General features: G+C 50.2%; 2 protein-coding genes across 2 annotated transcripts; both read right to left on the bottom strand.

Annotated features, from left to right (window-relative positions):
- Positions 1-21,853: 21,853 nt before the first annotated feature.
- On the bottom strand, positions 21,854-22,482 carry LOC147983480 (uncharacterized). The gene is made up of 2 exons (XM_087540745.1): positions 22,144-22,482; positions 21,854-22,048 (listed from the first exon to the last, which is right to left on the bottom strand). Exons 1-2 carry the CDS (start codon positions 22,480-22,482, stop codon positions 21,854-21,856), a joined length of 534 nt encoding a protein of 177 aa, XP_087396871.1.
- A 36-nt stretch (positions 22,483-22,518) lies between these two features.
- LOC147983479 (uncharacterized) lies at positions 22,519-23,346 on the bottom strand. The gene is made up of 2 exons (XM_087540744.1): positions 23,047-23,346; positions 22,519-22,974 (listed from the first exon to the last, which is right to left on the bottom strand). Exons 1-2 carry the CDS (start codon positions 23,344-23,346, stop codon positions 22,519-22,521), a joined length of 756 nt encoding a protein of 251 aa, XP_087396870.1.
- Between the last annotated feature and the right edge of the window lie 802 nt (positions 23,347-24,148).

Genomic DNA, 24,148 nt, shown 5'->3' with positions numbered 1-24,148 from the left:
AGATGAACTTAATTATCCTGAACATAGTCAAAAGATCTTTGCAAATTATGTCGTAGCTCGCGCTTCAGTTCTACTGTTTAGATATGTTCCTAGAGAAAATTTAGTTGAAAGTTGATAGTAGCAATTATGCGGACTAGGTCCGTAAACCGAGGATTGTCCTCATTGCTTCATAGAAGGCTTATGTCCTTAATGCACCACTCAGTGTGCTGAACCTCGAACGTTGTCTGTGGATGTTGCGAACATCTGACATACACGTTTTGATAACTACGTGATAGTTCAGTTAAATGGTTTAGAGTTGAGGGCTGAAATTGGGATTTCAGGCTTGTGCCCACGTCAAGAGATATAAGACCTCCGACGATTTTCTTAGCCTGCAAACTAAGGGAGAAAAGCTCAATTATTGAGCTTGTGCTCAGATTGTCTAAGTACAACAATCATTTGAATCGAGTGGGAGTTGATCTTCCAGATGAGATAGTGATGTTTCTCCGAAGTCATTACCACCAAGCTGCTAGAGCTTCGTGACGAACTATAATATATCAGGGACATATATGATGATCCTTGAGATATTCGCGATGTTTGACACCGCGAAAGTAGAAATCAAGAAGGAGCATCAATTGTTGATGGTTGGTGAAACCACTAGTTTCAAGAAGGGCAAGGGAACAAAGGGATACTTCATGAAACGGCAATTCAGCTGCTGCTCTAGTGAAGAAACCCAAGGTTGAACCCAAACCCGAGACTGAGTGCTTCTGTAATATGGGGAACAGCCACTGGAGCAGAATTACCCTAGATACTTGGTAGATGAGAAGGCTGGCAAGGTCGACAGAAGTATATTGGATATACATTGTGTTGATGTGTACTTTACTAGTACTCCTAGTAGCACCAGGGTATTAGATACCGGTTCGGTTGCTAAGGGTTAGTAACTCGAAATAAAAGCTACGGAATAAACGGAGACTAGCTAAAGGTGAGCTGACGATATGTGTTGGAAGTATTTCCAATGTTGATATGATCAAGCATCGCACGCTCCCTCTACCATCGAGATTGGTGTTTGCGTTGAGCATAGACATGATTGGATTATGTCTATCGCAATATGGTTATTCATTTAAGGAGAATAACGGTTACTCTGTTTATTTGAATAATACCTTCAATGGTCTTGCACCTAAAATGAATGGTTTATTGAATCTCGATCGTAGTGATACACATGTTCATGCCAAAAGATAGTAATGATAGTACCACCTACTTGTGGCACTGCCACGTAAGTCATATTGGTATAAAACGCATGAAGAAGCTCCATGTTGATGGATCTTTGGACTCACTCATTTTTGAAAGGATTGAGACATGTGAACCATGTTTATTGGTAGATATGCATGAAGAAACTCCATGCAAATGGACCGTTTGGACTCACTTGTTTTTGAATCACTTGAGACATGCAAATCATACCACATGGGCAAGATGACTGAAAGCCTCGTTTTCAGTAAAATGGAACTAGAAAGCAACTTGTTGGAAGTAATACATTTTGATGTGTGCAGTCCAATGAGTGCTGAGGCATGTAGTGGATATCGTTATGTTCTTACTTCACAGATGACTTGAGTAGATGTTGAGTATATTTACTTGATGAATCACGAGTCTGAATTATTGAAAGGTTCAAGTAATTTCAGGGTGAAGTTGAAAGATCGTCGTGACAAGAGGATAAAAGATCTATGATATGATCATAGAGATGAATATCTGAATTACGAGTTTGGCACAGAATTAAGACATTGTGGAAATTGTTTCACAACTAATACAGCCTGGAACACCATAGTGTGATGGTGTGTCCGAACGTCATAACTGCACCCTATTGGATATGATGCATACCATGATGTCTCTTATCAAATTACCACAATAGTTTATGGGTTAGGCATTAGAGACAACCACATTCACTTTAAATAGGGCACCACATAATTCCGATGAGATGACACCGTATGAACTATGGTTTAGAGAAACCTAAGCTGTCATTTCTTAAAAGTGTGGGGCTGCGACGCTTATGTGAAAAAAGTTTCAGGCTGATAAGCTCGAACCCAAAGCGGATAAATGCATCTTCATTGGACACCCAAAACAGTTGGGGGAACCTCCTATCTCAGATTCGAAAGCAATAAGGGATTGTTTCTAGAATCGGGTCCTTTCTCGAGGAAAAGTTTCTCTCGAAAGAATTGAGTGGGAGGATGGTGGGGACTTGATGAGGTTATTGAACCGTCTCTTCAACTAGTGTGTGGCAGGGCATAGGAAGTTGTTCCTGTGGCACCTACACCAATTGAAGTGGAAGCTTATGATAGTGATCATGAAACTTCAGATCAAGTCACTACCAAACCTCGTGGGATGACAAGGATGCGTACTACTTCAGAGTGGTACGTAATCCTGTCTTGGAAGTCATGTTGCTAGACAACAATGAACCTACGAGCTATGGAGAAGCGATGGTGGGCCCGGATTCCGATAAATGGCTCGAGGCCATAAAATCCGATAAAGGATCCATGTATGAAAACAAAGTGTAGACTTTGGAAGAACTACTTGATGGTCGTAAGGCTGTTAGGTACATATGAATTTTAAAGGAAGACGGACAATGATGGTAAATGTCACCATTAAGAAAGCTCGACTTGTCGTTAAGATGTTTTCCGACAAGTTCAAGGAGTTGACTACGATGAGACTTTCTCACTCATAGCGATGCTAAGAGTCTGTTGGAATTATATTAGCGATTACTTCATTATTTATGAAATCTTGCAGATAGGATGTCAAAACATTGTTTCCTCGACGATTTTCTTGAGGAAAGGTTGTATGTGATACAACCGGAAGGTTTTGTCAATCCTGAAAGATGCTAATAAGTATGCAAAGCTCCAGCAATCCTTCTAAGGACTGGAGTAAGCATCTCGGAGTTGGAATGTATGCTTTGATGATGATCAAAGATTTTGGGTGTACACAAAGTTTATGAGAAACTTGTATTTCCAAAGAGGTGAGTGGGAGCACTATAGAATTTCTGATGAGTATATGTTGTTGACATATTGTTGATCAGAAATGACGTAGAATTTCTGGGAAGCATATAGGGTTATTTGGAAAGTGTTTTTCAATGGAAGGCCTGGATTAAGCTACTTGAACATTGAGCATCAAGATCTATGAGGATGGATCAAAACGCTTAATGGTACTTTCAAATGAGCACATACCTTGACATGATCTTGAAGGTGTTCAAGATGGATCAGTCAAAGGAGTTCTTGCCTGAGTTGTAAGGTATGGAGTTAAGACTTAAAGCTCGACCACGGCAGAATAGAGAGAAAGGACGAAGGTCGTCCCCTATGCTTAAGACATAGGCTCTACAGTATGCTATGCTGTGTACCGCACCTGAAGTGTGCCTTGCCATGAGTCATCAAGGGGTACAAGAGTGATCCAAGAATGGATCACAAGACAGCGGTCAAAGTTATCCTTAGTAACTAGTGGACTAAGGAATTTTCTCGATTATGGAGGTCGTAAAGGGTTACGCCGATGCAAACTTTGACACTAATCCAGATTATTCTGGATTCGTATAGTAGAACAGTTATTTGGAATAGCTCCAAATGTAGTGTAGTAGTTGCATCTACAAAATGACATAAGAAATTTGTGAAGTACATACGGATCTGAAAGATTCAGACCCGTTGACTAAAACCTCTCTCACAAGCAAAACATGATCAAACCCAGAACTCATCGAGTGTTAATCACATGGTAAATGTGAACTAGATTATTGACTCTAGTAAACTCTTTGGGTGTTAGTCACATGGGGATGTGACCTTGAGTGTTAATTGCATATCGATGTGAACTGGATTATTGACTCTAGTGCAAGTGGGAGACTGTTGGAAATATGCCCTAGAGGCAATAATAAATTAGTTATTATTATATTTCCTTGTTCATGATAATCGTTTATTATCCATGCTAGAATTGTATTGATAGGAAACTCAGATACATGTGTGGATACATAGAGAACACCATGTCCCTAGTAAGCCTCTACTTGACTAGCCCGTTGATCAATAGATGGTTATGGTTTCCTGACTATGGACATTGGATGTCATTGATAATGGGCTCACATCATTAGGAGAATGATGTGATGGACAAGACCCAATCCTAAGCCTAGCACAAGATCATGTAGTTCGTAAGCTAAAGTTTTTCTAATGTCAAGTATCATTTCCTTAGACCATGAGATTGTGCAACTCCCGGATACCGTAGGAATGCTTTGGGTGTACCAAACGTCACAACGTAACTGGGTGACTATAAAGGTGCACTACAGGTATCTCCGAAAGTGTCTGTTGGGTTGGCACGAATCGAGACTGGGATTTGTCACTCCGTGTAAACGGAGAGGTATCTCTGGGCCCACTCGGTAGGACATCATCATAATGTGCACAATGTGATCAAGGAGTTGATCACGGGATGATGTGTTATGGAACGAGTAAAAGAGACTTGCCGGTAACGAGATTGAACAAGGTATCGGGATACCGACGATCAAATCTCGGGCAAGTATCGTACCGCTAGACAAAGGGAATTGTATACGGGATTGATTAAGTCCTTGACATCGTGGTTCATCCGATGAGATCATCGTGGAACATGTGGGAGCCAACATGGGTATCCAGATCCCGTTGTTGGTTATTGAGCGGAGAACGTCTCGGTCATGTCTGCATGGTTCCCGAACCCGTAGGGTCTACACACTTAAGGTTCGATGACGCTAGGGTTATAAAGGAAGCTTGTATGTGGTTACCGAATGTTGTTCGGAGTCCCGAATGAGATCTCGGATGTCACGAGGAGTTCCGGAATGGTCCGGAGGTAAAGATTTATATATAGGAAGTCCTATTTCGGCCATCGGGACAAGTTTCGGGGTCATCGGTATTGTACCGGGACCACCGGAAGGGTCCCGGGGGTCCACCGGGTGGGGCCACCTATCCCGGAGGGTCCCATGGGCTGAAGTGGGAAGGGATCCAGCCCAAAGTGGGCTGGGGCGCCACTTCCCTTATGGCCCATGCGCCTAGGGTGAAGGGGGAACCCTAAGGAAGAGTCCCAAGGAGGGAAGGCAACTCCTAGGTGCCTTGGGGGGGAGGGAAACCTCCCCTGGCCGCCGCCCCCTAGGAGATTGGATCTCCTAGGGCTGGCGCACCCCCCCCCTTGGGCTCCCTATATATAGTGAGGGTAGGAGGGCCTCTTGAGACACACCTTATGCCTTTGGTGCAGCCCCTCCCTCTCTCCTAAGTCCTTCTCCTCTCCCGTGGTGCTTGGCGAAGCCCTGCAGGATTGCCACGCTCCTCCACCACCACCACGCCGTTGTGCTGCTGCTGGATGGAGTCTTCCTCAACCTCTCCCTCTCTCCTTGCTGGATCAAGGCATGGGAGACGTCACCGGGTTGTACGTGTGTTGAACGCGGAGGTGCCGTCCGTTCGGCACTTGGTCATCGGTGATTTGGATCACGACGAGTACGACTCCATCAACCCCGTTCACTTGAACGCTTCCGCTTAGCGATCTACAAGGGTATGTAGATGCACTCTCCTTCCCCTCGTTGCTAGTCTCTCCATAGATAGATCTTAGTGACACGTAGGAAAATTTTGAATTTCATCTACGTTCCCCAACAGTATCATGCTATGTGAACTTTTGTGATGGATGACCTTTTAGTTTTTATTATCAGTACTTATTGAAAATAAATATCTAAACCACCAGACTTGGGTGTGGGAACCAAAATTCAGAAGAGCGGCATCTCAACAGGGATTACACTAGCATTGACATTTTGACAATAGTGAGGGCTCAAATGACAATCTAAATATATAAATAGTAAAGTGTATACCCTTCTTTTAACCAAGAAAGTAATAACTTGTTTCTATGCTAATCTGGAGACAGTAAGGTTCAGTTTTTGTAAGTAAGCTGCTACAGCCAGTAGGGACCCAGTACACTCAGTAAGAATTTTATCTGCAAGGCAAAATGACACCAAGATTCTACAAAAAATAAATCATATAAAATAACCCAAATAATCAAGAACTTCCTGTATGTTAATTTTTGAACTCCCTTGAATAAAACTGCTCGCTTTTTTCTGTTGCCTAAGCCACTTACATACAAACAGAAATAAATTTGTAGACCAAAGGACTCAACAAATTGAACCATTAATTTTCCAACCAGAGAACTGTAGGAGTTAGCAAAAGCGAACTATTTCCTCAATGATTTTCCAACCAGTCACATATTTTTAAACGAAACCAACTTTTTTCAATGAACTTCTTTAGGTTTATGTGTTCGAACTTACCAACTTTCCAAACAAGTACTTAGCTCGCTTATCTTGTTTCCTTCATGATGGAATTAGAAGTTCACAACATAGAAGCAATAACACATGGATCAACTAGGACAAACAACAGAACACAAAACTAAACAGAAATTAAACCAAACAATAGGGCACAGTTTTACTCTCTAGTATACTAACCACTGTAGAATATTCAGTACAGTGGTAATACTAATTTGCTCATCCATTTGGTAATTTCTTAAGGTTGTGAAATTAGATTTTTAGAAGTTTCATGAGAAATCAAATTTTTTCATCTCATACAAGTGAATATATTGTCCCTGCTTTGGTCTGCTTATTGCTAACCATCAACAAACATTCTAGAGGGACTACAAAATGATTAAAGAGTACTATATAAATTTTTTTTCTGGCAAATTATGAAATAGATCTTAAACCATTTTAGAAGATGCTCTTTTGTATTCAACTTTTCTCTAAGTCCATTTGATACAAATAAAATCACATCAGATTGGGGGGAAAGTTAGATCATGTTGTCACATGCACAATTGAGCTAAGTTGATATCTGCATCTCTAATATATTTATTTAGCTTGCCATTTCATCAAACAGGTGCTAGGCACCTTGACTTCTCAACTTTCATGATCTTTCGAGATGAACAAGTGCAATTTTTTATGGAACCAAACTTCTGGACTTTTTCCAATACACTCTTTGCACGTGTGGCGGCATGCACCAGTGCCGACAAAAGCTCGTACGTGAAGGAGCATGGCAGGACGAGCTCGGATGGATAAGGGAGGAATAGTTGGACTGATGTGAGCCCAATACCTGGAAGAGGACCGAAGGAAGTAATCCGTGTGGGCGGCAGGGGCTGTCTATAGAACTGAGCTTTTTTTCTTGTAGTCCGTCCAACCTCCCTCGTGCTGTAGTACAGAGAGAAACAAATTAGTGAGAGAAAAGAGCAATAGAGAGAAAAGAGATGTATGTACTGCTACTGTTATTTTTGTGGAACCGCAACTTAATGTCATAATGAAGAGAAACTGGAGAAGAGGTTGCGTGTCAGCGGTGCTGGATGCAGAGGACTATGGGCGTGGGGGGACTATTGTGTGTGCGGAGCTGCTCGCCGGAGGGAGCGTCGGGCGCGCTAGTAGAGTTGCTAGAGGGGGAGGGCAGGTGAGGGGCGGCGCTAGAGCTAGCCCAGCGGTGGAGGTGTTCGCCATCGCCGTGGGAGGTGACAACCTCCATGACCTCGATGTTGCGCCGCAGGGATCTGCGGACAGGGTAGCAATGGGGGTGCTGCAGGGGCCACGACCGCACACGAGGTAAGGCGCGCCGGCGGCGAATGCGCGTCGCTTGGCCGAAGGAATAAGGAGGAGCGGGGGCGGTGGCGCGCTTGGCCGGAGGAGGGGGGCAGGGGCATCGACGCGCTTGGTCGGAGGTCGAAGGAGGACCGGGGGCGGTGACGCGCTTGGCTGGAGGAGGAAGGAGGCCCGGGGTGGCGGCGAGCTTGGCCGGAGGAGGAAGAAGGCCCGGGGCGGCGGCGCGCTGGTGGGAGCAGGCTCGGGCGGCACCGGGATGCAGGGGTGGATCGGGGTCCTGATGGAAGATGATGGGGTGTGGGGGCTTCGGTCAGTTTACAAGATTCGCGTCGATCGATCTATATAGTGTGCGAGGGTAACAGAATATTATTCTGTTACTAGTAACAGAATAGTCCAATCCTATATATATATATGCACCACAGAGTTATGTACTTTGCCATCGCCTTCTCTCAAAAAGGCTTAGGGTTCCTTTACTTCTCGCCGGTGCCGATGCCAGTCTGCCACGTCTCCGATGGCCTTAGGGCCATGGAGGCGCGGTAGATTCCGTCCTTTGCTGGCCGGAGGGCTTCGTTTTAGATGTTTTTTAGGGTTTTGTTAGGGTTTGTGTCGGGGGGATAGACCTCAGGCAGGCAACGGAATCCGGATCCTCTTCAAAAAACAACGGGGTTGGCACCGCCCCTCAATACCGGCACGTGCTTGGCCGGGTCGCTCGACCCAGCCAGACTAGCCAACCCGGCAAGACACGTCGACTCAGCCCCAACAACTAGCGCAAGACAGCCGAACCCGGCACGGCCAAAGCCTCCTCAACAAGCCAGCGCCACCCGTGGCGTGTTACGCAATCCAGCCGCGGGTCAACTCCCGTCCCATCCAGGCCGTATGATGGGGACGAGACTTCAATCAATGATGACCAAGGCAACAGTGCCCCGCCCATGCCTCTGGTCAGCAGGAACGTGGCAACAGTGCCCCTCACCAACCCGCAGACCAGGGCCGGCGTGGCTACAGTGCCCCCGCCGTCACCGCTGACGATAGCAAGCGGCAACCTAACGGAGAGCACTGTACGCGACTCGACTCGGCCACGCCCTGACGATCGACAAGACGGCGCACAGTCCCCCTAGGCATGCGGGGCCCGCACCTAGGGGAACCCGGCGAACCACAAGCCCTCAGCGGGACCCAGCCCGGGTCCCCGGACACCGACAATACGGACCCACCGACTTATAACATTACCATTGTACCCCTGGCCGGGGGTTGGACTATAAAACCCCCTGGGAGCCTGCGATCATACAGGGGCCGAACAAGAGGGCAAGCAGAGAACACATACGAGAGAAAAGCAAGTAAGCATAGGACTAGCCACAAAACATCAACACCGGAGAGAAGGAGCAGCCCAAGCCTTAGCCAGCTTCCTTCCTCCTCCATACAGCTCCAGGAGCAACATTGTACTATCGATCATCCAACTACACTCGGCAGGACTAGGGGTATTATCTCTCCGGAGAGCCCCGAACCTGGGTATGTCCGGCGTCCCGCGCCCCGCTCATGCCAACCTCGCCTCTGGAGTCCACCAGCGCCCTCGAGCCTCCTCCTCTCTTTAGCCATCCCTTGGCATCTGTCGTGCGCCCGCCACGATAGTTGGGCGTTGTTTTGGAAGAGACGCTGCGGGCGGCGGTGTCGGAGGCGCCGCCAGTTTTGGAGGAGGCACCGCGGGCGGCGGTGCCGGAGGCCACCCCGGCAGCTGGGCCGGGGACAGCGACGCAGGGCGTCCCGGCGTCCGGGTCAGAGACGGCGACGCAGGGCGTCTCGGCGTCCGGGTCATCATCGGCGCTGGGAGGGGCGTCGGAGGAGGTGCTGGCCGCGTCGCGAGCGGCCAGCAAGGAGTACGCCTTGGTGCCCCAACAGGGAGGGCGCCGAGCTGTCGTGCCGCAGCCAGCGCGGAGCGGGGGCGCTGTTGTCTTTGGGCCTCAGACCCAGGAGGAGGCGGCGCTGGACGCCATCAGTCGCCGCCTGTGAGGCCGGACGGAATGGCTCGAGGCCTTCGCCCAGGCCGAGGTGGAGCGGACACGCGACCTGGAGCGCGCCGTTCTGGTAAGTCTTCTTGTAATTTCTTCTTTGTGGGGGCGCGCCAACGCACCCGCTGGGTGTAGCCCCGAGGTTCGGGCCAACTACGTAGTAGTTGGGTCGAATCTTTAGAGTGTTGGCACTATTCTGATTTCTGCTTTCTTCAGCATCTCGACGCCTTCCGGGTCACCGCCTACAATCATCTCCTGGGCAAGCACCGGGAGCTCATGGAGCAGCTTGCCGCCAAGGAGGAGGAGCTCCGTGTCGCCGCAGGTATTCTTGTGCTCTTTTCTAGTGGGGGCGCGCTTATCGCACCCACTAGGTGTAGCCCCCGAGATTCGAGCCAACTGTGTAACAGTTGGGCCAAATCTTAAGTCTTGCTTTTTTCTTCTGCTGAGTCCTTCTTTTTCGCAGCCAAGGTGCTGTCCTAGCGGACTCGTCTGCTCCGGGCCGGTCATCACTATGACCGGCTCGTTGCCGACACCGGCCGTCTTGGCGTTGAGGCGGCGCAGGCGATGGCGGAGGCGGCCGCGGCTCGGCGTTCTCTCGACGAGGCCAACCGGCTGCATGAGCAGCTGGCGGGTCACAAGAACCGCCTCGAGGCCGAGGTGGATCTCCTTAAGGCGTAAGCCGCCAAGGTGGCAGAGGCGCAGCAGGCCTGGTGGAGGCGGACCAGCAGCGCAGCCAGCTGGCCGACGACAAGGGTCGGCTCCAGGCCGAGGTGGATCGCCTGTGGGGGCAGGTCACCACTGCTGAGGGGGGCAGTCAGGACGAAGCCCGTCACGGCGAGGCGGCCGAGAAGGCGGCCGAAGACAAGGACGCCGAGCTGAAGGCGGCCCTTGCCAAGGCGGCCGATCTGGAGAAGGCGCTCGAGGAGCGCGACCGCGCCATCGAACGGGAGCGGCATGGTACGTTGCTTGAGGCGCAGCACTTGGAAGAGTCCTTCTCCAGTAAGTGTTTTTTCTTGTCGTTTGTCGGGTCGGGATCCGGTCTTTCTTCCTTGTTGTTCTTCTTCTAACTCGCTTCTTCCTTTGCGGCAGGGGCCTTCCCGGAGATGCAGCGGCTGGCGGAGGAAGCCGTCCGCTATCAGCGTGACCCGACCGGCGTCGTTGGGTCCGGGACGGATCCGCGGGTGACCTGGACCTTCTCGGAGATCATCGCCGTCGCTGAGGCCCGCCTGCAGGTCTTGGGAACGCAGTTGGGGTGGCTGTCCCAGGCCGGCACCGCAATGACGGCGGCCCTATGGCCGGACTCCGTCCAACCGAGCAGCTTCTCGCGCCTGGCGCGTTGGTTGGAGATGGGGTCGGACCGGCTTGGCGAGTGGCGCATCTCCGCCGCTCGTGCCGGTGCTAAGATGGCGCTCTGGTTCACGCTATCCTGGCATTCGGACCTGCAGCTGGACGCGTTGATGGGCCAGCAGGCCGGTTCGAAGCAGCTCTTGCAGGAGCAAGCCGGCCGGATCGCCTCCCGGGCCAGCTACATCGCCGATTTTGCCTTCCACGATGAGTTCCATCCAGAGAGGACGGAAGATGGTGGGGCCGTGGACGGCGACGACTACGGCTTGCTCCTCCACGATCCGGGGGAGCTCGGAGGAGACGGGCGTATACCGCGACTCGGGTGCTGAGGAGGACACCGGCGCCTCGCTGGACCCGGAGGCCGCCAGGGGAGAGCCGTCGACGTCGCGACGCGGCGCTGGAGATGCCTGAGACACTTTGTGTAAAATCTGTTAAATAGCAGGTCCACCCACCCACTGGGGGTTTTAGGGTGTAAAGAACTCGGGCCGTGGGCCTTTTCTTAAATACTTGTGTAGATGTCGTGGGTGCTTTTGCTTTGTGCCTTCCGTTTTTTGGACCGATTTCATGTGTTTTTCCTTTCTCAAACCTCCTCCCCCCCCCCCCCGCGAGTCAGACGGCCGAGGCTCCGGTCCGTGACAAGGAGTTCGGTTATTTGAGAGGAGCGCGCAGGATTTGGGCCCCTCGAAACGTTGAGCGCGAGCGAAACACCCACTGGGCCGGCTCGCGGCAAACCAGCGAAGCCGATTGGCGAGCAGCCGGTCGTGCGGCTGTTCATTTGATGAATGGTGGGCCGGGTTGATCGACCCGGCAGCCTTTGACTTAGTGTATGAAGCGTAAAGGAGATTTGGACCGTTGTGCTTGCCAGCCGACAGCCAAAGCTGGATCTGTGGCTTTAGGGCGAAGTGGGGGACCGCGACATCCTAACTTTATTAGAAATCACCAAGTAAGGCGGCGGGGTGGCGACCGAGCCGGCCAGCCCCCGAGCCCCCGGGTCGAGCGAGTCGGACCGGTGGCCGGGTTCAGTGGTATAGTGATGCAAAAATAGGGACACCATAAATTGGTCGACAAAAGGCAGCCCCCGAGTCTCATTCGTGGACCCCATAGTTTCATGCATTTACAAAAGGCGACGATACATACGCTTGTGCGGCTAACTGTAAAACGGGCGGAGGAGTTCCGCGTTCCACGGCCGGGTCGTTTCTTCACCGGTGGTGTCCTTCTTGCGCTTCCTTGACTTGCATGCGTCGATGAGGTAGTAGGCGTTGCGGTCGCGCAAGGCCCTTCTCATGATGAATGGGCCCTCCCATGGAGGGGACAGCTTGTGCTAGCCTGCCTACTCTTGGACGAGTTGGAGGATGAGGTCGCCCTTGCGGAATGCAAGGGGCGTGATCTTCCTGCTGTGGTAGTGCCTTAGGCCTTGCCGGTAGATGGCCGAGCGACTGAGCGCCAGGAGGCGTACTTCTTCGAGCAGGTCGACGCCATCTTCGCGGGCTTCTCTGGCTTCGGCTTCGGTGTACATCGCGACGCGCGGCGAGTCGAACTCGACGTCGGTCAGGATAACGGCTTCGGCTCCGTAGACGAGGAAGAACGGGGTAAACCCAGTCGACCGATTCGGCATGGTGCGTAGACTCCAGAGAACGGCTGGCAACTCGTCAAGCCAGCTGCCGGGAGAGCGGATGAGTGGCTCGACGAGTCACGGCTTGACGCCGGACAGGATGAGTCCATTGGCCCGCTTGACCTGCCCGTTGGACTACGGATGCGCAACGGAGGCCAGGTCGAGGCGGATGCCGGAGATGGAGCAGTATTGCTCGAGCGCGCCCTTGGCGAAGTTGGTGCCATTGTCGGTGTTGGGGAACGTTGCAGAAAACAAAAAATTTCCTACGGTCCCACCAAGATCCATCTAGAAGTTCATCTAGCAACGAGTGATCGGATTGCATCTACATACCTTTGTAGATCACGCGCGGAAGCGTTCAAAGAACGGGGATGAGGAAGGCGTACTCGACGTGATCCAAATCACCGGAGATCCTAGCGCCGAACGGACGGCACCTCCGCGTTCAACACACGTACGGTCAGCGTAACGTCTCCTCCTTCTTGATCCAGCAAGGGGGAGAAGAGGTTGAGGAAGATGGCTCCAGCAGCAGCACGACGGCGTGGTGGTGATGGAGCTGCAATACTCCGGCAGGGCTTTGCCAAGCTCTATGGAGGAGGAGGATGTGTTGGAGAGGGAGAGGGAGGCACCAAAGGCGTGGTATGAGAGGCCCTCCTTTCCCCACTATATAAAGGGAGCCTAGGGGGGCGCCGGCCCTAGGAGATGCAATCTCCTAGGGGGGCGGCGGCCAAGGGAGGAATCCCTCCTCCCCAAGGCACCTAGGAGGTGCCTTCCCCCTTTAGGACTCTTCCTTTCTTGATCTCCTAGCGCATGGGCCTATTGGGGCTGGTGCCCTTGACCCATATAGGCCAAGGCGCACACCCCTACAGCCCATGTGGCCCCCCAGGGCAGGTGGCCCCACCCGGTGGACCCCCGGGACCCTTCCGGTGGTCCCGGTACAATACCGGTGACCCCGAAACTTGTCCCGACGGCCGAAATAGCGCTTCCTATATATAATTCTTTACCTCCGGACCATTCCGGAACTCCTCGTGACGTCCGGGATCTCATCCGGGACTCCGAACAACATTCGGGTTACTGCATATACATATCCCTACAACCCTAGCATCACCGAACCTTAAGTGTGTAGACCCTACAGGTTCGGGAGACATATAGACATGACCGAGATCGCTCTCCGGTCAATAACCAACAGCGGGATCTGGATACCCATGTTGGCTCCCACATGCTCCTCGATGATCTCATCGGATGAACCACGATGTCGAGGATTCAAGCAACCCCGTATACAATTCCCTTCGTCAATCGGTATGTTACTTTCCCGAGATTCGATCGTCGGTATCCCAATACCTCGTTCAATCTCGTTACCGGCAAGTCACTTTACTCGTACCGTAATGCATGATCCCGTGACCAGACACTTGGTCACTTTGAGCTCATAATGATGATGTATTACCGAGTGGGCCCAGTGATACCTATCCGTCATACGGAGTGACAAATCCCAGTCTTGATCCGTGTCAACCCAACAGACACTTTCGGAGATACCCGTAGTATACCTTTATAGTCACCCAGTTACGTTGTGATGTTTGGTACACCCAAAGCACTCCTACGGTATCCGGGAGTTACACGATCTCATGGTCTAAGGAAAAGATACTTGACATTGGAAAAACTCTAGCAAACGAACTATACGATCTTATGCTATGTTTAGGATTGGGTCTTGTCCATCACATCATTCTCCTAATGATGTGATCTCGTTATCAATGACATCCAATGTCCATAGTCAGGAAACCATGACTATTTGTTGATCAACGAGCTAGTCAACTAGAGGCTTACTAGGGACATGTTGGTGTCTATTATTCACACATGTATTACGATTTCCGGATAACACAATTATAGCATGAATAAAGACAATTATCATGAACAAGGAAATATAATAATAATGCTTTTATTATTGCCTCTAGGGCATATTTCCAACAGTCTCCCACTTGCACTAGACTCAATAATCTAGTTACATTGTGATGAATCGAACACCCATGGAATTCTGGTGTTGATCATGTTTTGCTCTAGGGAGAGGTTTAGTCAATGGATCTGCTACATTTAGGTCCGTATGTACTTTACAAATATCTATGTCTCCATCTTGAACATTTTCACGAATGGAGTTGAAGCGACGCTTGGTGTGCCTGGTCTTCTTGTGAAACCTAGGCTCCTTGGCAAGTGCAATAGCTCCAATGTTGTCACAGAAGAGTTTGATTGGCCCCGACGCATTGGGTATGACTCCTAGGTCGGTGATGAACTCCTTCACCCAAATTGCTTCATGTGCTGCCTCCGAGGTTGCCATGTACTCCGCTTCACATGTAGATCCCGCCACGACGCTCTGCTTGCAACTGCACCAGCTTACTGCCCCACCATTCAAAATATACACGTATCCGGTTTGTGACTTTGAGTCATCCAGATCTGTGTCGTAGCTAGCATCGACGTAACCCTTTACGACGAGCTCTTTGTCACCTCCATAGATGAGAAACATTTCCTTAGTCCTTTTCAGGTACTTCAGGATATTCTTGACCGCTGTCCAGTGTTCCTTGCCGGGATTACTTTGGTACCTACCTACCAAACTTACGTCAAGGTTTACATCAGGTCTGGTACACAGCATGGCATACATAATAGAACCTATGGCTGAGGCATAGGGGATGACACTCATATCTTCTATATCTTCTGCCATGGTCGGACATTGAGCTGAGCTCAATTTCACACCTTGCAACACAGGCAAGAACCCCTTCTTAGACTGATCCATATTGAACTTCTTTAATATCTTATCAAGGTATGTGCTTTGTGAAAGACCTATGAGGCGTCTTGATCTGTCTCAATAGATCTTGATGCCTAATATATAAGCAGCTTCTCCAAGGTCCTTCATTGAAAAACTCTTATTCAAGTAGGCCTTAATGCTGTCCAAAAGCTCTATATCATTTCCCATCAAAAGTATGTCATCTACATATAATATGAGAAATGCTACAGAGCTCCCACTCACTTTCTTGTAAACGCAAGCTTCTCCATAAGTCTGCGTAAACCCAAACGCTTTGATCATCTCATCAGAGCGAATGTTCCAACTCCGAGATGCTTGCACCAGCCCATAAATCGAGCGTTGGAGCATGCACACCTTGTTAGCATTCTTAGGATCGACAAAACCTTTCGGCTGCATCATATACAATTCTTCCTTAAGGAAACCATTAAGTAATGCCGTTTTGACGTCCATTTTCCATATCTCATAATCGTAGAATGCGCCAATTGCTAACATGATTCGGACGGACTTTAGCTTCGCTACCGGTGAGAAAGTCTCATCGTAGTCAACCACTTGAACTTGTCGATAACCCTTAGCGACAAGCCGATCTTTATAGATGGTCACATTACCATCCGCGTCTGTCTTCTTCTTAAAGATCCATTTATTTTCTATGGCTCGCCGCTCAACAGGCAAGTCAGTCAAAGTCCATACTTCGTTTTCATACATGGATCCTATCTCGGATTTCATGGCTTCTAGCCATTTGTCGGAATTCGGGCCCGCCATCGCTTCTTCATAGTTCGAAGGTTCACCATTGTCTAACAACATAATTTCCAAGACAGGGTTGCCGTACCAATCTGGTGCGGAACGTGTCCTTGTGGACGTTCAAATTTCAGTAGGAGCTTGATCAGAAGTATCCTGATCATCATCATTAACTTCCTCTCTAGTCGGTGCAGGCACCTCAGGAACATTTTCTTGAGTTGCGCCATTTTCCGGTTCAAGAGGTAATACTTCATCAAGTTCTACTTTCCTCCCACTTACTTCTTTCGAGAGAAACTCCTTCTCTAGAAATGATCCATTCTTGGCAACAAAGATCTTGCCTTCGGATCTGAGGTAGAAGGTATACCCAATAGTTTCTTTAGGGTATCCTATGAAGACGCATTTTTCCGACTTGGGTTCTAGCTTTTCAGGTTGAAGTTTCTTGACATAAGCATCGCATCCCCAAACTTTCAGAAACGACAGCTTAGGTTTCTTCCCAAACCATAATTCATACGGTGTCGTCTCAACTGATTTCGACGGAGCCCTATTTAAAGTGAATGCGGCAGTCTCTAAAGCATACCCCCAAAAAGATAGCGGTAAATCGGCAAGAGACATCATAGATCGCACCATATCTAATAGTGTGCGATTACGACGTTCGGACACACCATTACGCTAAGGTGTTCCAGGCGGCGTGAGCTGTGAAACTATTCCACATTTTCTTAAGTGTGTGCCAAACTCATGACTCAAGTATTCTCCTCCACGATCTGATCGCAGGAACTTGATTTTCCTGTCACGTTGATTCTCAACCTCACTCTGAAATTCCTCGAACTTTTCAAAGGTCTCAGACTTGTGTTTCATTAAGTACACATACCCATATCTACTCAAGTCATCAGTGAGGGTGAGAACATAACGATAGCCACCGCGAGCCTCAGCACTCATTGGACCGCACACATCAGTATGTATGATTTCCAATAAGTTGGTTGCTCGCTCCATTGTTCCTGAGAACGGAGTCTTGGTCATTTTACCCATGAGGCATGGTTCGCACGTGTCAAATGATTCGTAATCAAGAGACTCTAAAAGTCCATCAGCATGGAGCTTCTTCATGCGTTTGACACCTATGTGACCAAGGCGGCAGTGCCACAAGTATGTGGGACTATCATTATCAATCTTACATCTTTTGGTACTCACACTATGAACATGTGTAGCATTACGCTCGAGATTCATTAAGAATAAACCATTCACCATCGGAGCATGACCATAAAACATATCTCTCATATAAATAGAACAACCATTATTCTCGGATTTAAATGAGTAGCCATCTCGAATTAAACGAGATCCTGATACAATGTTCATGCTCAAACTTGGCACTAAATAACAATTATTGAGGTTCAAAACTAATCCCGTAGGTAAATGTAGAGGTAGCGTGCCGACGGCGATCACATCGACCTTGGAATCATTCCCGACGCGCATCGTCACCTCGTCCTTCGCCAGTCTCCGCTTATTCCGCAGCTCCTGCTTTGAGTTACAAATGTGAGCAACTGCACCGGTATCAAATACCCAGGAGCTACTACGAGTACTGGTAAGGTACACATCAATTACATGTATATCACATATACCTTTCGTTTTGCCAGCCTTCTTGTCTGCTAAGTATTTGGGGCAGTTCCGCTTCCAGTGACCACTTTCCTTGCAATAAAAGCACTCAGTCTCAGGCTTGGGTCCATTCTTTGGCTTCTTCCCGGCAGCTTGCTTGCCGGGCGCGGCAACTCCCTTGCCGTCCTTCTTGAAGGTTTTCTTACCCTTGCCTTTCTTGAACTTAGTGGTTTTATTCACCATCAACACTTGATGTTCCTTTTTGACTTCTACCTCTGCTGATTTCAGCATTGCAAATACTTCAGGAATGGTCTTTTCCATCCCCTGCATATTGAAGTTCATCACAAAGCTCTTGTAGCTCGGTGGAAGCGATTGAAGGATTCTGTCAATGACCGCGTCATCCGGGAGATTAACTCCCAGCTGAGTCAAGCGGTTATGCAACCCAGACATAGTGAGTATGTGCTCACTGACAGAACTATTTTCCTCCATCTTACAGCTGAAGAATTTGTCGGATACTTCATATCTCTCGACCCGGGCATGAGCTTGGAAAACCATTTTCAGCTCTTCGAACATCTCATATGCTCCGTGTCTCTCAAAACGCTTTTGGAGCCCCGGCTCTAAGCTGTAAAGCATGCCGCACTGAACGAGGGAGTAGTCATCGGTACGTGCCTGCCAAGCGTTCATAACGTCTTGTTCTAAAGGGAGAACAGGTGCGTCACCCAGCGGTGCTTGTAGGACATAATCTTTCTTGGCAGCTATGAGGATGATCCTCAGGTTCCGGACCCAGTCCGTGTAGTTGCTGCCATCGTCTTTCAGCTTGGTTTTCTCTAGGAACGCGTTGAAGTTGAGGACTACGTTGGCCATTTGATCTACAAGACATATTGTAAAGATTTTAGACTAAGTTCATGATAATTAAGTTCATCTAATCAAATTATTCAATGAACTCCCACTTAGATAGACATCCCTCCTGTAATCTAAGTATAACATGATCCGAGTTAACTAGGCCGTGTCCGATCATCACATGAGACGGATTAGTCAACATCGGTGAACATCTTCATGTTGATCGTATCTTCTATACGACTCATGCTCGACCTTTCGGTCTTCGGTGTTCCGAGGCCATGTCTGTACATGCTAGGCTCGTCAAGTCAACCTAAGTGTTTGCACGTGTAAATATGTCTTACACCCGTTGTATGTGAACGTTGGAATCTATCACACCAGATCATCACGTGGTGCTTCGAAACAACGAACTGTCGCAACGGTGCACAGTTAGGGGGAACACTTTCTTGAAATTATTGTGAGGAATCATCTTATTTACTACCATCGTTCTAAGCAAACAAGATGCAAAAACATGATAAACATCACATGCAATCAAATAATAATAGTGACATGATATGGCCAATATCACATAGCTCCTTTGATCTCCATCTTGGGGCTCCATGATCATCTTGTCACCGGCATGACACCATGATCTCCATCATTATGATCTCCATCATCGTGTCTCCATGAAGTTGCTCGCCAACTATTACTTCTACTACTATGGCTAACAGGTTTAGCAATAAAGTAAAGTAATTTACATGGCGTTTCTCAATGACACGCGGGTCATACAAAAAATAAAGACAACTCCTATGGCTCCTGCCGGTTTTCATACTCATCGACATGCAAGTCGTGATTCCTATTACAATAGCATGAACATCTCATACATCACATATATATCATTCATCATTCATCACAACTTTGTCCATATCATATCACAAAGCACTTGCTGCAAAAACAAGTTAGACGTCCTCTAATTGTTGTTGCAAGTTTTACGTGGCTGAAATAGGGTTCTAGCAAGAACGTTTTCTTACCTACGTTAAAGCCACAACATGATCTGTCAACTTCTATTTACCCTTCATAAGGACCCTTTTCATCGAATCCGCTCCAACTAAAGTGGGAGAGACAGACACCCGCCAGCCACCTTATGCAACTAGTGCATGTCAGTCGGTGGAACCGGTCTCACGTAAGCGTACGTGTAAGGTTGGTCCGGGCCGCTTCATCCCACAATACCGTTGAAGCAAGATAAGACTAGTAGCGGCAAGAAAGTTGACAACATCAACGCGCACAACAAATTGTGTTCTACTCGTCCAAGAGAACTACGAATAGACCTAGCTCATGATGCCACTGTTGGGGAACGTTGCAGAAAACAAAAAATTTCCTATGGTTTCACCAAGATCCATCTAGCAGTTCATCTAGCAACGAGTGATCGGATTGCATCTACATACCTTTGTAGATCACGCGCGGAAGCGTTCAAAGAACGGGGATGAGGAAGGCGTACTCGACGTGATCCAAATCACCGGAGATCCTAGCGCCGAACGGACGGCACCTCCGCGTTCAACACACGTACGGTCAGCATAACGTCTCCTCCTTCTTGATCCAGCAAGGGGGAGAAGAGGTTGAGGAAGATGGCTCCAGCAGCAGCACGACTGCATGGTGGTGATGGAGCTGCAGTACTCCGGCAGGGCTTCGCCAAGCTCTATGGAGGAGGAGGATGTGTTGGAGAGGGAGAGGGAGGCACCAAAGGCATCGTATCAGAGGCCCTCCTTCCCCCACTATATATAGGGAGCCTAGGGGGGCGCTGTCCCTAGGAGATGCAATCTCCTAGGGGGGCGGCGGCCAAGGGAGGAATCCCTCCTCCCCAAGGTGCCTTCCCCCTTTAGGACTCTTCCTTTCTTGATCTCCTGGCGCATGGGCCTCTTGGGGCTGGTGCCCTTGGCCCATATAGGCCAAGGCGCACACCCCTACAGCCCATGTGGCCCCCCGGGGCAGGTGGCCCCACCCGGTGGACCCCCGGGACCCTTCCGGTGGTCCCGATACAATACCGGTGACCCCGAAACTTGTCCCGACGGCCGAAATAGCACTTCCTATATATAATTCTTTACCTCCGGACCATTCCGGAACTCCTCGTGACGTCTGGGATCTCATCCGGGACTCCGAACAACATTCGGGTTACTACATATACATATCCCTACAACCCTAGCGTCACCGAACCTTAAGTGTGTAGACCCTACGGGTTCGGGAGACATGTAGACATGACCGAGATCGCTCTCCGGTCAATAACCAACAGCGGGATCTGGATACCCATGTTGGCTCCCACATGTTCCTCGATGATCTCATCGGATGAACCACGATGTCGAGGATTCAAGCAACCCCGTATACAATTCCCTTCGTCAATCGGTATGTTACTTGCCCGAGATTCGATCGTCGGTATCCCAATACCTCGTTCAATCTCGTTACCGGCAAGTCACTTTACTCGTACCGTAATGCATGATCCTGTGACCAGACACTTGGTCACTTTGAGCTCATAATGATGATGTATTACCGAGTGGGCCCAGTGATACCTCTCCGTCATATGGAGTGACAAATCCCAGTCTTGATCCCTGTCAACCCAACTGACACTTTCGGAGATACCCGTAGTATACCTTTATAGTTACCCAGTTACGTTGTGACGTTTGGTACACCCAAAGCACTCCTACGGTATCCGAGAGTTACACGATCTCATGGTCTAAGGAAAAGATACTTGACATTGGAAAAACTCTAGCAAACGAACTATACGATCTTATGCTATGTTTAGGATTGGGTCTTGTCCATCACATCATTCTCCTAATGATGTGATCTCGTTATCAATGACATCCAATGTCCATAGTCAGGAAACCATGACTATCTGTTGATCAACGAGCTAGTCAACTAGAGGCTTACTAGGGACATGTTGGTGTCTATTATTCACACATGTATTACGATTTCCGGATAACACAATTATAGCATGAATAAAGGCAATTATCATGAACAAGGAAATATAATAATAATGCTTTTATTATTGCCTCTAGGGCATATTTCCAACAGTCGGTGATGATGTTGTTCGGCATACCGTAGCGCACCGCAATGTCCTTGATGAACCGGACGGCTGTTGGCCTGTCCAGTTTCTTGATTGGTCTTGCCTTGATCCACTTGGTGAATTTGTCCACTGCCACCAGCAAGTGCGTCATGCCGCCTCGAGTGGTTTTGAAGGGTCCCACCATGTCGAGTCCCCAGACCGCGAAGGGCCAGGCGATCGGTATGGTGCAGAGTGCTGACGCCGGCTGGTGGCTGCGTTTGCTGAAGCGCTGGCATCCCTCACACTTGAGGACGAGCGACTCAGCATCTTGGAGGGTCGCGGGCCAGTAGAAACTGTGACGGAATGCCTTGGCCACCAGGGATCATGATGCGGCGTGGTGCCCGCACTCGCCCTGATGTATGTCGAGGAGGATGTTGATGCCCCGTTCCTGCTCGACGCAGCGCTGGAACACGCCGGTGGAGCTGCACTTGACGAGCTCGTTGTTGATGATGCTGTAGGCGGACGCCCGGTGCTGCACTTGCCGAGCTTCGGTCTCGTCCATGGGGAGAACCCCGTTCTCCAAAAATTCTGATATTGAGAGGGCCCAAGATGGAGCCGTAACCACGGCGATGACGGCCACCAGGGTGTGTTCTGAGTCGGCAGCCCCCGAGCCGGGTTGAGCAGCCCCCGGGTCGGGATGGCGACGGCCGGGTCCGGGACGATGGTGGCCGGGTCAAGCTGAGCAGCCCCTGGGCCGGGTTCAGCAGTCCCCGGGCCGGGTTGAGGTGCGGCCGGGTCGTCTGGAACGTGGATGGACTCGGAGTCTGGTGATGGCTTGATGGGCGGCTTGCGCAGGTGCTCGAGGGAGACGCTAGACGGGATGGCTTGTCGTGATGAGGCGATCTTGGCGAGCGTGTCGGCTGCTTCGTTCTCCACGCGCGGGACGTGGAGGAACTCGCAGCCCTCGAAGGATCCAGACAGCTTCTGGACGAGGAAGCGGTAGCTTGCCATATTGGAGTCGCGGGCGTCCCATTCGCCGGAGCACTGCTACACCACCAGGTCCGAGTCGTCGTAGCACAAGATGCGCCGGATGCCGAGTTCCTTGGCAAGCCGGAGGCCGGGCACAAGGGCTTCGTACTCGGCGACATTGTTGGAGGCGGTGAAGTGGATCTGGAGCGCGTAGCGGAGCCGTTCGCCCTTTGGGGACGACAGTACGATGTCGTCCCCCAAGCCGAGTCGCATCTTGGACCCGTCGAAGTGCATGCGCCAATGTGTCGAGTCGGGAGGCGGCGGCAAGTACTGGGTCTCAGTCCAGTCGACGAGGAAGTCGGCCAGGGCTTGAGACTTGATCGCGGTGCGGGGCTCATAGAGGATGGTGTGGCCGGCTAGCTGGATCGCCCACTTGGCAACCCGGCCAGAGGCATCCCGGCACCCGATGATTTCTCCGATAGGCGCCATGCTGACCACGGTGACAACGTGCTCTTGGAAATACTGCTTCAGCTTCTTGGCGGTAAAGTGCACGCCGTAACACATCTTCTGGTAGTGCGGGTAGTTCTGCTTGGAGATGGAGAGCACCTCGCTCAGGTAGTAGACTAGGCGCTGGATGGCTTGGATCTTGCCCTTCTCTGGTCGCTCGACCACCAGCACCGTGCTGACCGCCCACAAGGTCGCGGCTATGTAGAGCAACAGCGACTCCTTGTCGGTCGGCACGACCAGGACTGGTGCGGTGGAGAGCATGCGCTTGAGGTCTTGGAAGGCCTCGTCTGCCTTGCCGTTCCATTCGAACAAGCTCATCTTCTTCATCAGCTGGTACAGGGGTAGCGCCCTCTCGCCCAGCCGGCTTAGAAACCGGCTGACCGAGGCGAGGCCAAGCATCCGGTGAACTTCTGGACATCGCGCATCCAAGCCGGCTTGCGCATGCGCTTGATGGCCTTGATCTTCTCCGGGTTCGCCTCAATGTCGGGTTCCGAGACGAGGAAGCCGAGTAGCTTTCCGGCTGGGACGCCGAAGACGCATTTTTCTGGGTTAAACTTGACCTTGTATTCGTGGAGGTTGGCAGGAAACCTTCGCCAACCTCCACGAATACAAGGTCAAGTTTAACCCGGAAAAATGCGTCTTTGGCGTCCCGGCCGGAAAGCTACTTGGCTTCCTCGTCTTGGAACGCGGCATTGAGGCGAACCCGGAGAAGATCAAGGCCATCGAGCGCATGCGCAAGTCGGCTCGGCTGCGCGATGTCCAAAAGTTCATCGGATGCTTAGCCTCAGTCAACCGGCTTCTAAGCCGGCTGGGCGAGAGGGCGCTACCCCTGTACCAGATGATGAAGAAGACGAGCCCGTTCGAATGGAACGGCAAGGCAGACGAGGCCTTGCAAGACCTCAAGCGTATGCTCTCCAGCGCACCAGTCCTGGCCGCGCCGACCGACAAGGAGCCGTTGTTGCTCTATATAGCCGCGACCTCGCGGGCGGTCAGCACGGTGCTGGTGGTCGAGCGACCAGAGAAGGGCAAGATCCTAGCCGTCCAGCGCCCAGTCTACTACTTGAGCGAGGTGCTCTCCATCTCCAAGCAGAACTACCCGCACTACCAGAAGATGTGTTACGGCGTGTACTTCACCGGCAACAACCTGAAGCAGTATTTCCAAGAGCACGTTGTCACCGTGGTCAGCACGGAGCCAATCGGA

The sequence above is a fragment of the Triticum urartu genome, chromosome 2A (genome assembly GCF_056163025.1).
Source record: "Triticum urartu cultivar PI428250 chromosome 2A, HENAU_Tu73, whole genome shotgun sequence".
In the NCBI taxonomy this organism is placed as follows: domain Eukaryota; kingdom Viridiplantae; phylum Streptophyta; class Magnoliopsida; order Poales; family Poaceae; genus Triticum; species Triticum urartu.
The sequence above is the reverse complement of the archived record's forward strand: the minus strand, read 5'-3'. Positions and strand labels throughout refer to the sequence as shown.